The sequence below is a fragment of the Desmodus rotundus genome, chromosome 3, assembly GCF_022682495.2.
Source record: "Desmodus rotundus isolate HL8 chromosome 3, HLdesRot8A.1, whole genome shotgun sequence".
In the NCBI taxonomy this organism is placed as follows: domain Eukaryota; kingdom Metazoa; phylum Chordata; class Mammalia; order Chiroptera; family Phyllostomidae; genus Desmodus; species Desmodus rotundus.
In genome coordinates, this window is record NC_071389.1 from 101365212 (window position 1) to 101382550 (window position 17339).

The 17339-nt window shown below is 38.7% G+C and overlaps 1 protein-coding gene across 5 annotated transcripts in view; it reads left to right on the forward strand.

Moving 5' to 3' along the window:
- Positions 1–17339, forward strand: part of MICU2 (mitochondrial calcium uptake 2) — a 106366-nt gene that overhangs the window by 53968 nt on the left and 35059 nt on the right. For 4 of the 5 annotated variants that reach the window (XM_024580827.4, XM_024580825.4, XM_024580828.4 and 1 more), the window contains 2 exons: positions 2389–2420; positions 2527–2602. The exons of the other annotated variant lie outside the window; for it this stretch is intronic. In XM_024580827.4, coding sequence (XP_024436595.1) covers positions 2389–2420; positions 2527–2602 — 108 coding nt within the window. The remainder of the gene's footprint in view (positions 1–2388; positions 2421–2526; positions 2603–17339) is intronic. 5 annotated transcript variants of the gene reach the window in all.

A 17339-nucleotide genomic window follows, 5' to 3' on the forward strand; every position in this document is an offset into this window, starting at 1 on the left:
TGCTTAGCTGTCAGTTCTGTGAAGCTTTCTGAAGTGTTGAAACTAGTCCACAGGTTCCTGCTTTAATGGAACTCAAGACATCCAATGCCTGTTTTTGAAAGATCTGTGCAACAAAGGAAACCCTGCAATGTCTGTATTATGACCTAATTCCTCTTGCCCTTTGCTGGGCGCTATCTGTTTTATTTGCAAAGTGGGGGTAATAATTTATTAGCCATGTTAAGGCAGGGGTCTCACTAAGGAGCCATTCTGAAATCTTTTCTAATTTTTATTCAAGTATTCACTCAACAAATATTTAAATGCTAAGCCCTGAGCTACATAAAGGTACAGGAGATATGGAGTATCTGCCTCAATAGGGTTTTACAAATTAGTTCTTAGCTGTGATTCTGGTGTTATGTTATTTGATTAGCTCGTACCTTTACGTTTTCTTTCACTCACATAGTATTAAATTTTATTGGCTCAGCTGTTTGGCATCAAGGCTACCAACTGCGGGGAATCAAACATTACCTTCCTTCCTCAGTTTCAAGTAGAAGGAGTTTTTTAAGCACAAAGATTCCTAAAAGGCCAGAAAGGAATCTAGCTGTGAAGTAGATATAAGATCCCTTAGGAATTATCTTACTTCTCAGAAATCATCAATACTTTCATCTCAAGATGTCACCTAAATGTCAGTTTTACTTCCTAGAACACTTCTTCCATTAGGAACAGTCTTTCTTTAAAAATTGATAAGACTGCCCTTAAATGTCTAAAAATGAAAGTGCATATGGTAATGAATAATTCGTGACACAACTTTAAGAAAAACGGTATAAGGCATGTGAATTATGGTTCCTTTTTTAAGTTAATGGAATACGCAAAGATAGAAAAACACGTGTACTACACAGTTTTCTGGGGTTTGTATCAACATCATATTACTACAATTCTGCATATACATTCACATGGACTCTTAGATTTGTAAAATAATCAGTAAGGTTTATCTATGTGATGATCTCATGGAATAGTACTTAACATTACAGTTTATAGTGTTCCTTGTTATTTGGTGACATGTGATAATGTCAAGGAATAAAAGTTAGCCCAGACTGGAATACCTAAGCTTACAAACATGGTCATAAGTGTTTCTAAAATTTATTATATTCACAATATTATGGTACAAAAATAAAATCTTGACAGTTTATAACATCAAGTAATAGAATTTATCCCCACTAGGTTTATAGTCCTAATTAAGCATCCAAACTCCAAAAAAGGTACATGTGAAAGTATTCATTTTTTTAACTTGTCATATGAATTTTCAGTGTACTGAAGGAACTTAACAGATGTTTTGAGAGCAATTGGAAGTTTGTGATGCACATGGCTTATGTAAGAAACAAAACAAGACCTTTTCCAGCATTGTTCTAGCTGTGTAAAATGACAGAGACTATGAGAATAAGTTCCAGCAAAAGAAACAATGTGATACCTTTAAAATTACAGTGGATAAGAGGAAAGTGTTGTCATCAGTAAAGAAAATGGCTGAAACCTGAAAGAATTTAAATCTCTGTTATCCAGTAGAAAAGTATTAGAAGTGACATCACCATAGAGTGGACAGTAGTGTTGGCTAGCCTTTTAAATTTGACTATAGAGTTCTAAGCTTAAGAGAACTTTTCAGGGTTCAAAAAGATAGCTTTATAAAACATGAAGCTGTATTTTTTTAATCAGTAAAGCACAAAGAGACATTTTAATAATTATGTAAACAAAAACGTGTTTGGCAAGAATTTATGATGCAGACAACTAAGGTAAGTCAAAGATACTTACAAGATTTCATGTCTGGATGGACCTGAAAGGTATTATGCTGTGTGAAATAAAACAAAGACAAATGTTGTATAATTACACTTATATGTGGAATCTAACAAAACAAAACAAAACAGAAACAAATTCATAGATACAGGAAACAAACTGGTGGTTTCCAGAGGGGAGAGGTTAAGGGGCAGCCAAAATAAGTGAAGGGGATTAAGAGGTAAAAGTTATGTAAAATAGAGCATGAGGAAAGTGGTCAATAATGTTATAAAAACTTTGTATGGTGACAAGGTAATTAGATTTATTGTGGTGATCATATATGTGTCAAATCACGATGATGCACACCTAAAATTAATAGGATATTGTATGCAAACTTTACTTCATGTGTCTGAGATGGGGTGAATGAAATCGAAAACAAGTCTTACAAAGAACCTGCAGTGTCTTTGTGTTCAGATAGAGAATTCTCTGGCTCATAACTTTCATTTAAAATTTTTAGCTAAAATTGCCAAACTTTTTTAAAAATAAATATTTAATTGTTTGTCTTGTCTTTTAAATGATTTCTTTCTTAATGGAAGTCAAGTTTGACCAAGGAATGTAGGTAGTAAGTAATGTTTTTCTTTGCTTTAGGTAAAACTTCCGTCAAGAAGCTGACAAAAAAGGTAAGCAATGTGTGTAGGGAGGGGTTCTTTTTCTAAATTTTCCTTATGATAGAAAATGAACTTTTATAAATTAAATTAAAATATTTTAATATGTGTATATTCTAAGGATATCGAGGATGTACTGGCAGCAATCCAAACAACTCGTTGTGGATCAACCTTTTTTAGAGACCTTGGTGATAAAGGTAATTGTGATTAAGTTTCTTCTTAAGTATTTTAATTAACTAAAGTATTATTAACAAATTATGGTATGAGGTTTGCAGCTGTGTGTTAGAGAATATATGGTAGAGAATATACATAGAGGATATTATAACACCATGTTATTTAATATATGTTTTAAGTCGTAATAAAATACTCATTAAGTAAGAAATAACTTTGTCAAACTCTTAGCAATTACAGATGAATTATTCAAGCATCAATTTTCATTAAGGCCAGGATAAAGGAGTAAGGCAGACTATCTAAAGTAACAAGAGAAGGCCTCACAGAATCCACATAAAAGAATTATCAAAGTTTCCACGATCTCACAACTAGCTAACAGTACTACATTATATTCTTGAAATAAAAAGATTTTACCCACCATGCATTATAAAAAAGGAAATTGTAAGTCATAGTTATTACGTGTTTTTTAAACCCAAGCAGGATTCTCAGTGTAATACCACCCTCAAAAATGTACTAAATATAGCCCTGACTGGTGTGGCTCAATTGGTTGGGTGGTGTCCCACAAAGCAAGCGGTCAAATGTTCAATACCTGGACAGTACACATGCCTAGGTTGTGGGTTCAGTCCCAGGTGAGGGTGCATGTGAGAGGCAGACAACTAAGGATTCAATCAATGTTGCTCTGTCACATCGATGTTTCTCTCCCTCTCTCCCTCCCTTCCTCTCTAAATAAATAAGTAAATATTTCGTTTAAATGTACTGAATATAAATTATAAGACATGTTTTAAGATATAAATATATTTTTATGACAGACGTGGTCATTTCTCTTTGGGGAACAGGGTTCTCAAAATTGCATTCAGTGGCAAGCCATATTTTGTAATGACTCCAATTATTTCCAGAGAAGCATAGTAACAGAATTTAATCATCTCTTCAGGTGGCTCCTAAAGATTTTTTAACAAATTTTTAAATACAATTATTTGAAATATTTCTTTCACATGCAGTTTTTAAACATTGCCATTTAATAGCATTTGTTTTACAATTAGATGTTACAAGTATGTATAAATTATTTCTCCTCTAAATATTCTGAAGTGTCAGTATTTTTTAGAAAGTATTTTCAGAGGACAGATGCCTAGAATGCTCTTGTACAAATAATCTTGTCTACAATCTATCTTGAGAGTGTAGGATACTCTTTTCATACTACCTTAACTGTGTTTATTCAAGCTTGTTGGGGACTGCTTTGTGTGGTTTCGGAGATTGCAGCCCCACAAGATCAGGCTCTGAAAGGGGCTAGTAAGTCTCCCTCGAAAAGCAGGTAATGCAGGTGGCAGATGACCCGACTCTAACAGTGAGGGTTCTGTGGGAATCAGCCCTGATAAATACATTGTATCCTTTGAAGCTTGCTCTGCTTTGCTTTGTATGGCTCTGTTGATATAAACAGGATGTTTTTAAGTTCAAGGCATAAGGAGTAAACTCCTTATCTCATAAAACACGTCTTAAAGACCATTTGGCGTCAGTATGACTAACAGACCCTGACCTATGACAAATCTCTGTGTTCCTTCGGTTGTTACCTATAGATAATACCTGTTTTTCTATGACTGTAGCCTTTTGACATTGATGAGCTATGCATGTATGCTGCATATATCTACACATTCCATTACCAATAAAAGCCATTTGGGAGAAGGGCTTGAGGCATTCCCCACTAGAGGGAATCGCCACCCCCTTTCCCACCCGAACAGCAAGATTGTGTCCAGGACGACTTATTTCTCATCCACAGCTGATGGGAGGAATTCTGCCGGATGGAGTTCCTCCCACACAAGCTTTTTATTTACATCAGTATTTCAAAGAAAGACGAGAATTTTCTCTTATAAACAGCTCCCCTGTGTAAAAGACATGGATGGACTTATGTCTAGAGAAAAGAAACATGAGGTCTTTTTTTGGCACCAAGCCCAGTTTAGTCTAGCACATTGGCCATTTCTTTACATTGCCATATTCCTTTGAAAATTAGAAAAAAACTATTGACATTTTTGTGATAGTCAAGGGATGAAATACTTTGTTACTTCAACTATTGATATTACAGTGCCTTCATATGAATACTGAATGTTTAAAAAAAAAAGCCTGAAGATTTACTGGAGGCTTTTTTATGAAAGAGAAGTACTCCTGCCCCAAAATATAAAAACAACAGAAAAGTTGGTGATGCAAAGAAAAACTAAGTCATTAAAAACATTTAAAATATACCTGAAGTTAGTTACAGCTAAAACACAGAAAACCTGAATGTAAATTCCTTACCTGCCTTGCTCTGAGTGACTGTGGTCCCGCATCTCTGCTTTATGTGATTGGAAGCCATTAGGGTGTGGTCTTACTCCTCTGCCATCACTTCTCTGTCACTTCTCCTTTCTGTACTACTATATTAGCTTTACTTCCCATTGTTCTTCCAACAATCTCTTTTTAGTATGTAATTTTTTAAATTTTAATTATCACACAAGGACATTTTATTCATTGCTTTCAGAAAGAGAGTTTCAGAGAAACATTGATGTGATAGAGAAATTTCGATTGTCCACCTCCTGTACATGCCTGACCAGGGGCCAAACTTGCAACCTAGCCATGTGCCCTGACCAGAATCAAACCCACAACCTTTTGGTCCATGAAAAAACACTCTAAGCAACCGAGCCACACAGGCCAGGGTTCTCTTTTTAATTTTTATATTAATCTTTATTTATCTTTTTTAAAATATATTTATTGATTATGCTATTACAGTTGTCCCATTTTCCCCCCTCACTCCACTCCATCCTTCCCCCATCTCCCTCCCACATTCCCCCCCTATAGTTCATCTCCATGGGTCATACTTATAAGTTCTTTGGCTTCTACATTTCCTACACTATTCTTACCCTCCCCCTGTCTATTTTCCACCTATCATTTATGCTACTTATTCTCTGTACCTTTCCCCCCACTCTCCCCCTCCCGTGATTGACAACCCTCCATGTGATCTCCATCTCTATGGTTCTGTTGCTGTTCTAGTTGTTTGCCTAGTTTGCTCTTGTTTTTGTTTTAGGTGTGGTCGTTAATAACTGTGAGTTTGCTGTCATTTTTACTGTTCATATTTTTTATCTTCTTTTTCTTAGGTAAGTCCCTTTAACATTTCATATAATAAGGACTTGGTGATGATGAACTCCTTGAACTTGACCTTATCTGAGAAGCACTTTATCTTCCCTTCCATTCTACATGATAGCTTTGCTGGATACAGTAATCTTGGATGTAGGTCCTTGCCTTTCATGACTTGGAATACTTCTTGCCAGCCCCTTCTTGCTTGTAAGGTCTCTTTGGAGATCAGCTGACAGTCTTATGGGAAGTCCTTTGTAGGTAACTGTCTCCTTTTCTCTTGCTGCTTCTAAGATTCTCTCCTTCTGTTTCATCTTGGGGAATGTAATTATGATGTGCCTTGGTGTGTTCCTCCTTGGGCCCAGCTTCTTTGGGACTCTCTGAGCTTCCTGGACTTCCTGGAAGTCTATTTCCTTTGCCAGACTGGGAAAGTTCTCCTTCATTATTTGTTCAAGTAAGTTTTCAATTTTTTGTTCTTCCTGTTCTGCTTCTGGCACCCCTATAATTCGGATGTTGGAATGTTTCAAGATGTCCTGGAGGTTCCTAAGCCTCTCCTCATTTTTCCGAATTCTTGGCTCTTCATTCTTTTCTGGTTGGATGTTTCTTTCTTCCTTCTGGTCCACACCGTTGATTTGAGTCCCAGTTTCCTTCGCCTCACTATTGGTTCCCTGTACATTTTCCTTTGTTTCTCTTAGCATAGGCTTCATTTTTTCATCTGGTTTTTGAACAAATTCAACCAATTCTGTGAGCGTCTTGATAACCAGTGTTTTGAACTGCATCCGATAGGTTGGCTATCTCTTCCTCGCTTAGTTGTATTTTTTCTGGAGCTTTGAAGTGTTCTGTCATTTGGGCCTTTTTTTTTTTTTTTTTCCCTTGGCGCATCTGTTACTTAAAGGGGCGGAACGCTGGTGGCTGCGCTGTGACACTGTACATGGGGGAGGGGCCGAGAGGGAGCAATGGCGCCTGCTCCACTCTCCACTAGATTTTAGTCACTCCCTCTGCTACCCACAATCAAATTGGGCCCCTCTGGTGCTGGTTCCCGAGTGGGTGGGCTTATGCACACTCTAGGCCCCTGTGGGTCTCTGCAACGACCTCTCCTGTGAGGCTGGGAGTCTCTCCTGCTGCTGCCCCAACCCCCATGGGCATTTTCACTCAGAGGTTTGAGGCTTTATTTCCCCGCGCTGGAGCCCTGGGCTGCAAGGTCTGCTTCGATCCCCGCTGTTCATCCCGGTTTATCTGTGCGCAAATGTGGGGCCGTGGAGTCTGCTAGTGGTCAGACTGCCTGCCCCGTTCGTCCCACATTCCGTCAATCTCCGTCCCGCCACGGACAATGCAAGTCCTTTCCACCCCGGCTGCCCATCTCCGCCCTTCCTACCCGTCTGGATGAATGTTTACTTTTTATTTCCTTGGTGTCGGACTTCCTTGCCGTTCGATTTTCTGTCAGTTCTGGTTGTGTGAGGAGGCGCAGTGTTTCTACCTACGCCTCCATCTTGGTTCTCCTTAATCTTTATTTATCTTACACAGCTTTCCCACTTATACCTGCTTACTTAAAATTTTCCCCCATCTAAAGGATGAGTGAAAATTATATTTCTGATTATACAAACTTGGGAAATAATTTCACATTTTTCTGAAGTCCTATAACTCTTACTATCAATATCTCTCAGCAGTAGGTAGCATTTCCTATAAACATTTGCATTTTAGCCTCCTGCTATACACAGCACCATCTATTAAGAATTCTTGCCATAACCATGGCTGGGTGGCTTAGTTGGTTGGAGCCTTGTCCCATACACCAAAAGGTTGCAGGTTTGATCCCCAGTCATGGTACATACCTAGCTTGCGGGTTTGATCCCCATATCTGAGCACAGCTCTGGATCTAACTAAGTACCAGTTGTTAGAAAATGTAGAAGTTATAGGAACATAAAATGACACCAAGAAGATACAATCATCAAAATTTTCTAGGCTATAATAAACCTTACAGGACAAATAACCAGGTTTCTTCAACAAATTAATTGAAAGGGGGAAAAAAGAGAAGGGAGAACCTATATGTCAAAAGAGATTTAAGACATAAGGAACAAAAGAAAAATTAAAAAGTCATGAATCAAGTGCACTATCGATAGTGAAAAGGCAACACACTGGATGAGAGAAAATATTTGCAGATCATGTATAGGGGGCTAATATGAAGGATATATAAAGGACTTCTACAACTCAACAATAAAAAACAAACCAATTTAGAAGTAGGCAAGCTGGAATAGATATTCTCCAAAGATATACAAATGGCTAGTTCTCACATGAAAAGATCCTCAACGTGACTATTAGAGAAATGCAAATGAAAACCACGGTGAGATGCCACATCACACCCATTACTATAAGGGAAAAAAAAGAAAATAATTATTGGTAAGGATGTAGATAAATTGTAATACTGTCACATTGCTAGTAGGGATATAAAATGGTGTGGCCACTGTGGGAAATAGTATGGATGTCCCTCAAAAAATTAAACATATTTCCATTTGATCCAGCAATTCCACTTGTGGATATATACCCAAAAGAGTTAAAAGCAGAGACTCAGGCTCTGGCCAGTGTGACTCAGTTGGTTGGATCATCGTCTTGTAGACCAAAAGGTTGTGGGTTCAATTCCCAATCAGGGCACTCACCCAGGTTGTAGGTCAGGGCACCTGAGAATGCAACTAATTGATGTGTCTGTTCCTCAACCTCTTCCTTCCTCTCTAGAAGCAATGAAAGTCTTTGGTTGAGGATTAAAAAAACAAGCAGAGACTCAAACAGCTATTATATTATTACACCATTGTTTGTAAGCAGCATTAGTCACAGTAGGTAAATGGTTGGAAACAGATGATAGATAAATGAACTATGGTCCATCCATAAAATGGAATATTATTCCAACTTAAAAAGGAATGGAATTCCAATACATGCTACAATATGAGTAAGTCTTGGAGACATTATGCTAAGTGAGAAAAGCCAGTCGGGGAAGGACATACTGTATGATTCCATGTATATGAGGTCCCTAAAACGGAGAAAGAATGTACACTAGACTAGCGATTTTCAACTGGTATGCTGCAGCAAACACATTGGTGTGCTATTAGGATTTTTAAAACATGCAATATGTGACTATTTAGTCAGGGGCACTGACCTCTTTTCCCTTCGATTATCAGGTAAAAAAAAATGACAACAGCCAACCCAATAGCCATCCAGTGTGAATGAATCAAAATTATACCTATGTTTTTGTCAGATCAACAAAAAAATTTTTTTTTGGTGTGTCACAAAATTTTAGTAATTAGTTCATGTGTGCCATAACATGGAAATGATTGAAAATCACTGGACTAGAGGTTACAGGGGTTGGGAGCAGAAAAGAATGGGGAATTCGTGTTTATGGGGTTTCTGTTTGTGATGATGAAAACATCCTGATGATAATAGTCACAAAACAATGTGAACTAACTTAATGCCTGGACTGTACATTTAAAAATGGCAGACCTGGCTGGTGTAGCTCAGTGGATTGAGCGTGGGCCTGCAAACCAAAGGTCGTCAGTTAGATTCCCAGGCAGGGCACATGCCTGGGTTGTAGGCCAGCTACCCACACATTGATGTTTCTCTCCTCTTTCTCCCTTACCCTCTTTCTAAAAATAAATAAATAAATAAATATCTTTTTTTTTAAATGGCCAAAATGGTAAATGTTGTGTACATTTTACCACAATAAAAGTGACAAGACCTATCAACCAAATGCAATGCAAGAACTTTCTTTGAATTCTGACTTGATCACACTTAAAAACATTTTTTCTGGACTTCGGGTCAAGATGGCAACGTAGGCAGACATGGCTCGCCTCTTTGCACAACCACATCAAACTTAACAACTAAAATATAGAACAGCCATCACTCAGGAACATCAGAAATCGAGTTGAATGAAAGGTCTGACAACTATGAAATCATGTTGAATAGAAGTCTGACAATTATGTAATTGAAGAAACCACATCCATCCAGACTGGTAAAAGGGGCATGGATGCAGAATGCGCTGGCCCTACACCCACGTAGATAAAAAATTCAGGAGGGATATTTAGGGAGTGAGGAGTCCCAGACCCACACCAAGTCTCCCACCTAGCCCAGGATTCTAGTCCCCACGTCTGGCTACGAAGGCCAGTGGAGATTGAATCAGTGGAAGACACTGCTGGAGCACTAAGCAGTTCCTCTTGGGGAACCCACACACAGACTCACCTACTCAGACTTGCTCCTTCTGAGCTCCACCAGGGTGGCAACTTGAAGGGCACCAGTGATACACAGGGAGACACAGAAGTGTCTGGCATCAGGGCAAGCAGAGGCCATTGTCCCTCTACTGAGCCTTCCCCTGAGAGAACCAGTAGGCTTGGTGCCATACCTGAGACTATCAACCTGGCTAACACTGTGTGAACCACCTTGGAGATCCACAGAGGCTCTAACCCACCTAACTTATAGGCCCACCCAAGCTGCTTTTCCAAAACAATGGCTGGTCTTGGTTCCTAAACCCTATCAAACAAGCAACAACTCCCTTCAGTAAGCCTTACAGCAGCCAGATTAGAGTCACAGTTTGGCTTCACCTGGGAATCTCCAATGCCAGGTGCTTCAGGCAAAACACAGGTGGGGGCTTACCTTGGCCTGCACCACTAGGGGAGCCCCAGGGCCAATGCATCCAGTGGACAGCTACAGACCATGTGGGAGCACTACCACCCTGCCCCTGCAGAGCTGATCCTCCATGGAGAGTGGAGGTTGATGGTCAGTGGTCACAACCAGTCCTTGCAGCCGAATGCCCTGAGGAAATCATCCCAATGATCTGCCAACAGCTACAAAGAGTACACTACAACAGGAGGGTGTACTCAGCCCACACACAGGGCACACCTCAAGAACCCAGCTTGAGTGATCAGGGAGGCTGTGCCACTGGACACCTACTACAGGACACCTACTACATTAGGCCACATTACTAAGACAGAGTAAAAACACCTCTACCTTAATACATAGAAACAAACACAGGGAGGCTGCCAAAATAACAAAACAAACATGGCCCAAATGAAAGAACAGATTAACACTCCAGAAAGAGGTGAACCTAATGGAGATAAGCAGTCTATCAGATGCAGAGTTCAGAACACTGTTTATAAGGATGCTCAAGGGATTTAGTGAGGATAAACAGCCTCTGGGACAACTTCAAGAGGTCCAACATTCGCCTTGTAGAGGTGCCAGAAGGAGAAGAGAAAGCAGGAAATTGGAAATCTAAAAATATAGTGAAAGCAAACTTCTCTAATTTGCTGAAGGAAATAGACATGCAATTCCAGGAAGTGCAGAGTTCCAATTATGATGGATACAAAGAGGCCCACTCCAAGATGCATCATTATTAAAAGGCCAAAGGTTAAAGATAGGGACTTTTAAAAGCAAGAGCAAAGAAGTTAGTTACTGGAAGGTTGCCAGATAGGAGATAGGACAGGGAGAATGGGTGAAGCCGTGAGGGGATTAAGAAGTACAAATAGGTGGTTACAGAATAGCCATGAGTATGGAAAGTACAGTATGGGAAATAGAGTAGCCAAAGAACTTACACGAATGAACTATGGACATGAATAATGGGGGTGGGGGCGAAAGCCTGAGGGAGTGGGGTGTGCTGGGTGGAGCGGGGCAAAGGGAGAAAAATCAGGACAACTGTAATAGCATAATCAGTAAAATATAATTTAAAAGATTTTTTTCTGAAATGGATGTTTGTAACATTGATTTTAGTTTGATGATATTAAGGAATTGTTGTTAATATTTTAGGTGTGGTAGATATATTTGTGAGAAGGGGATAGTCCTTTTAAAGATATACCCTGAATTTTCTACTATGAATAATATCATCTGTGGACTTTGTTCCAAATTAATCCAGTAGGAGGTGAGGGAAAGGAGGTAAGATATAAAGTAAAACAAGATCCTCCATGAATTGATAATTGATATAATCAGGTAATTGAATCTGATATATATATAGTTATTCATCTTACTATTCACTTTTTTATATAGCTGAAGTTTTCCATGATAAAGTGTTTTGTGTAGCTTATGATCCAGAGGGAAATTCTTTTTAGCTTATCAAGAAGCTGTGATTTGTAAGATATGTTTTCTCTATTATAGTAATTCTTTTCATGGCAAGCACATAAAACCTGACACCATTTACTTGAGCAGGAAAGGAAGCTGATTCTGTAACCAAACAGCTTGCTTCAGTGACTGCACAGCTTAATCCAGGGCTCAGGTGTCACCAGTACCCTTCCTTCAGACCTGCCAATCAGAGTCCATTCTCAGACTCTGAACATTGATCTCTAGCAGTTCCCAGACTCTGTCCATGATCTCACATCCTAAGTGAAACATTCTCACATCATCAAAGCCCAGGGAAAGATGAAGTGAATGATCCAGTCTTCTCTGTAGGAATCCCACTCTGCTTGACCTAGAGCAGGTCACAGCTTATCCCTGAAACAAGCCCCTGCAGCCAGACAAACAAACTATTCATTAGCATGGGTCACCACTGTGCTGTCCTAGCACCAGCTCTGCAGAGCACTGTGACTGACTACACCAGTAAGCCTATGCCTCGAAAGGGAGACATCATGGACCATCCCACACAAACTGCATGTTGGAGAGTGGGGAAGGAGTGATTGCCCAAAGAAAAATCAGTATGCAACAGGAATTTAATTATTTCAATTAAAATGATACAGTTTGACCCTTGTCTATCCAAATCTGTTATTCTACTACATTTGTAATTTTGCTTTACTTCAGATGTTAGGAGTAGTAAAATTTAAGCAGAAATTACACAGAGTGCCATAAAATAAAAAATCTAGTGGACATGTTATTTCCTAGCCAGCATCCACTATCCCCTCTTTACTAGTAATAATAATCTGATAAAAACTAGTATCTTTCTTTTTTAAGTGATAGTACTGTACTTAACTCTATTATAAAAGTTTTCCACAGTACCAAATGGGGTAACTTAAAGTGAAAATCTGGGAGGTTTTTTCTTCTTTTTATTTTATTTTATTGTTCAAGTACACTTGTCTGCCTTTTCTCCCCAGCTCTGCCCCCTGCCCCAGCGATCCCCAGCTTCCTCCCCTAATTCCACCCCCCTTGGTTTTGTCCAGGTGTCCTTTATACATGTTCCTAAAAACCCTTCACCCTTTTCCCCCCATTATCCCCTCCCATCTCCCCTCTGGTTACTGTCAGATTGTTCTTAATTTCAATATCTCAGGTTATATTTTGCATGCTTCTTTGTTATGTTGATTAGGTTCCACTTAAAGGTGACATCATATGATATTTCTCTTTCACTGCCTGCCTTATTTCATTTAGCATAATGCTCTCCAGTTCCATCCATGCTGTTGCAAGGGGTAGGAGCTCCTTCTTTCTGCTGCGTAGTATTCCATCATATAGATGTGCAATAGTGTTTTGATCGATTCATTTACTGATGACCACTTAGCTTGTTTCCACTACTTGACTATTGTAAATTATGCTGCTATGCACAATGGGGTGCATAGGTTCTTATAGATTGGTGTTTCACGGTTCTTAGGATTTGATCCCAGCATTGGAATTGCTGGGTCAAAAGGCAGTTCGATTTTTAGTTTTCTGAGGAAATTCCATACTGTTTTCCACAGTGGCTGCACCAGTCTGCATTCCCACCAGCAGTGTACGAGGGTTCCCTGTTCTCCACAGCCTTTCCAACACTTGTTTGTTGATTTGCTTATGATGGCCATTCTGACCAGTATGAAGTGATATCTCATTGTTGTTTTAATTTGCGTCTCTCTGATGGCTAGTGATGCTGAGCATCTTTTTGTATGTCTGTGGGCCCTCTGTATGTCTCCTTGGAGAAGTATCTGTTCAGGTCTTTTGCCCATTTTTTAATTGGGTTGTTTGTCTTCTGGGACTGTACTCATGTGAGTTCTTTATATATTTTGGAGATCAAACCCTTGTCTGAGGTACCATTGACAAATATGTTTTCCCATATGGTTGGTTCTCTTTTCATTTTAATGCTGTTGTCTTCAGCTGTGCAGAAGCTTTTTATTTTGATGAGATCCCACTTATTAATTCTTTCCTTTATATCCCTTGCTCTAGGGAACATATCAGTGAAACTATTGCTGCATGGAATATCTGAGATTTTGCTGCCTGTGTTTTCCTCTAGAACTCTTATGGTGTCACAATTTATATTTAACTCTTTTATCCACCTTAAATTTATTTTTGTGTTTGGTGTAAGTTGGTGATCGAGTTTCATTTTTATGCATGTAGCTGTCCAGATCTCCCAACACCATTTGTTGATGAGGATATTTTTACTCCATTTTATGCTTCTGCCTCCTTTTTCGAATGGAAATTGGCCATAAACACTTGGGCTTATTTCTGGGCTCTCTATTCTGTTCCATTGGTTTATGTGTCTGTTCTTATGCCAGTACCAGACTGTTTTGATTACAGTGGCCTTGTAATACAGTTTGATATCAGGTATTGTGATCCCTCCTGCTCTGTTCATCTTTCTCAAAATTGCTGCAGCTATTTGGAGTCGTTTATGGTTCCATATGAATTTCTGAAATGTTTCGTCTATATCTGTGAAATATGTCATGGGTACTCTAATAGGGATTGCATTGAATCTATAAATCGCTTTGGGTAGTATGGCCATTTTGATGATGTTAATTCTTCCCATCCTTGAGCATGGTACATGCTTCCATTTGTTTGAGTCTCCCTTAATTTCTTTCTTCAGTGTTGTATAGTTTTCTGAGTACAGGTCTTTTACCTTCTTGGTTAGGTTTATTCCTAGGTACTTTATTTTTCTTGTTGCAATAGCAAATGGGATTTCTTTTTCCTGATTTCTGTTTCTGATATTTCATTGTTGGTATACAAAAATGCCTTTGATTTCTGAATTTTGGCTTTGTATCCCACTGTTTTGCCAAATTCATTTATTGGGTCGAGTAGTTTTTTGGTGGAGTCTGTAGGATGTTTTATGTATACTATCATGTCATCTGCAAACAATGACAGTTTTGCTTCCTTCTTTCCAGTTTGGATGCATTTATTTCTTTTTCTTGTTTGATTGCTGTGTCTGGGACTTCCACTATTATGTTGAATAAGAGTGGTAAAAGTGGACATCCTTGTCTTATTCCTGATCTTAGTGGGAAAGCTTTTAGTTTTTGCCTATTGAGTATGATGTTGGCTGTAGGTCTCTAATATATGGCCTCTATTATGTTGAGGAATGCTCCCTCTGTTCCCACTTTGCTGAGTGTTTTAATGGTAAATGGGTGCTGTACCTTATCAATTACTTTCCTGCATCTATTAATATGATGATGTGATTTTTATCTTTCTTCTTGTTTATGTGATGTATTACGTTTATTGACTTACGAATATTGTACCATCCTTGCATCCCTGGGATGAATCCCACTTGATTTTGCTGTATGATCCTTTTAATGTATTCATGGGTACAGTTTGCCAATATTTTGTTTAGGATCTTAGTGTCTGTGTTCATCAGCAATATTGCCCTGAAGATTTCTTTCTTTGTTGTGTCTTTATCTAATTTTGGGATCAGGATGATGCTGACTTCATAAAAGAGTTTGGGATTTTTGGAATAGTCTCTGAAGGATGGGGGGTTAGGCTCTACCTTAAATGCTTTGTAAAATTCTCCTGTGAAACCGTCTGGTCCAGGGCTTTTGTGTGTTAGGAGGTTTTTGATTACTGTTTCAATTTCATCAGCTGTTACTGGTCTGTGCAGGCTTTCTGCTGCTTCTTCATTCAATTTTGGAAGATAATTTTTTTCAAGAAATTTGTCCATTTCACCTAGGTTTTCAAATTTCTTGGCATATAGTTCTTAATAGTAATTTCTTACAATCCTTTGTATTTCTGTGGTATCAGTTGTACTCTCTCCTCTTTCTTTTCTGATTGTGTTTATTTGGGTCCTCTTTTTTTCCTGATGAGTCTGCTTTAAGACTTGTTGATTTTCTTATCTCTTCAAAGAACCAACTCCTGGATTTACTGATCCTTAGAATACAGTTTTTAGTCTCTATGTCATTTCATTCTGCTCTGATCTTGGTTATTTCCTTCCTTCTACTTGCCCTGGGATGTCTTTTTTATTCCTCCAGTTCTTGTTGGTATAGTGTTAGGTTATTTATTTGAAATGTTTCTATCTTTCTTAAATAGGTCTCTATTGCTATGAACTTCCCTCTCAGGACTGCGTTCACTGTATCCCATAAATTTTGGGTTGTTGTGAGTTCATTTTCATTTGTTTCCAGATAATTTTTGATTTCTTCCTTGATCTCATTCTTGACCCATTCATTGCTTAATAGCATGTTATTCAATCTCCATGAGTTTGAGTGTTTTTGAGTTTTCCTTGAGGTTGGTTTCTAGTTTCAGCCCCTTGTGGTCAGAGAAAAAGCTTGATATGATTTCAGTTTTCTTGAATTTGTTGAGGCTTCTTTGTGTCCTATCATGTGGTCTCTTTAAAATTTTCCCTGTTCATTTGAAAAGAATGTTTAATTTGCTTCTTTGGGATGAAAGGTTCTGTATATATCAGTTAAGTTTATTTGATCTAGGACATTGTTCAATGCTGCAATATCTTTGTTGATATTTTCTTTGGAATGTCCATCTATTTTTGACAGTGGGGTGTTATCCCCCACTGTAATCGTGTTGCTATCAATATCTTTCTTGAAGTCCTCCGAGATTTTCCTTGTATATATGGGTGCTCCTATGTTGGGTGCATATATATTTACAAAGTTTATGTCTTCTTGATGGATTCTTCCCTTGAGTATTATGAAGTGACCCTTTGTTTTTATGGCCCTCATTTTGAGGTCTAGTACTACCCTGGCTTTTTTTTCCTTTCCATTTGCCTGGAATGTTTGTTTCCAGCCCTTCACCTTCAGTCTGTGTAGGTCTTTTGTTCTGAGGTGGGTCTCTTGTAGGCAGCATATGTGTGGGTCATGATTTCTTATCCATTTAGCTATTACATGTCTTTGGATTGGAACATTTAATGCATTTACATTTAAGGTTATTATTGATAGGTACTTATTCATTGCCATTTTATTTCATTCATACCTGTGTTCCTCTCTCTCATCTTTTTTTTTTTTCTTTTCTTAAAATGGTCCCTTTAGCATCTCTTGCATTGTTCGTTTGGTGGAGGAGTATCCTTTGAGCCTTCTTTTGCCTGGGAAGCTCCTTATTTGGCCTTCCATTTTAATTGAGAGGCTTGCTGTATATATATAGAAGTCTTGGTTGCAGGCCTTTGTTTTCTGATGTGGACACTGGCCTGCAGTGTCCACAGCATTGTGGCTGGGACGAGACAAATTCACATTGACTACAGAATCCTGTGGAGGAAAAGGGATAGCATGACCACTCTCTCAATAGAAGAGTGCCTCGAGCACCTCGGTCACTCTCTCCAAAGGAGAGCGCCTGGGCCCTTGCCTTGACAGGCTTTTATTGCTTTTTTCCTGGGCACATTACACTGAGGATGGTCCTCATTTACTATGCACAGGTTTGCTTTAGGTGGTTACCGAAAATAAAGGAGAGGATGTTGCTAATTACATCAAAAAGGAAGGATATTTACAAATGTAAAGGGAAAAGTGGTTGAACTGGTTACACTCGTCCTTGGGAGGTTTAGCATAGGTTTTAGGAAGTTACTTTAAAGATATGCAGTAAATGTTTGCTATCTCAATTCAGGGTAAGGGAGTTTTAGCAAAA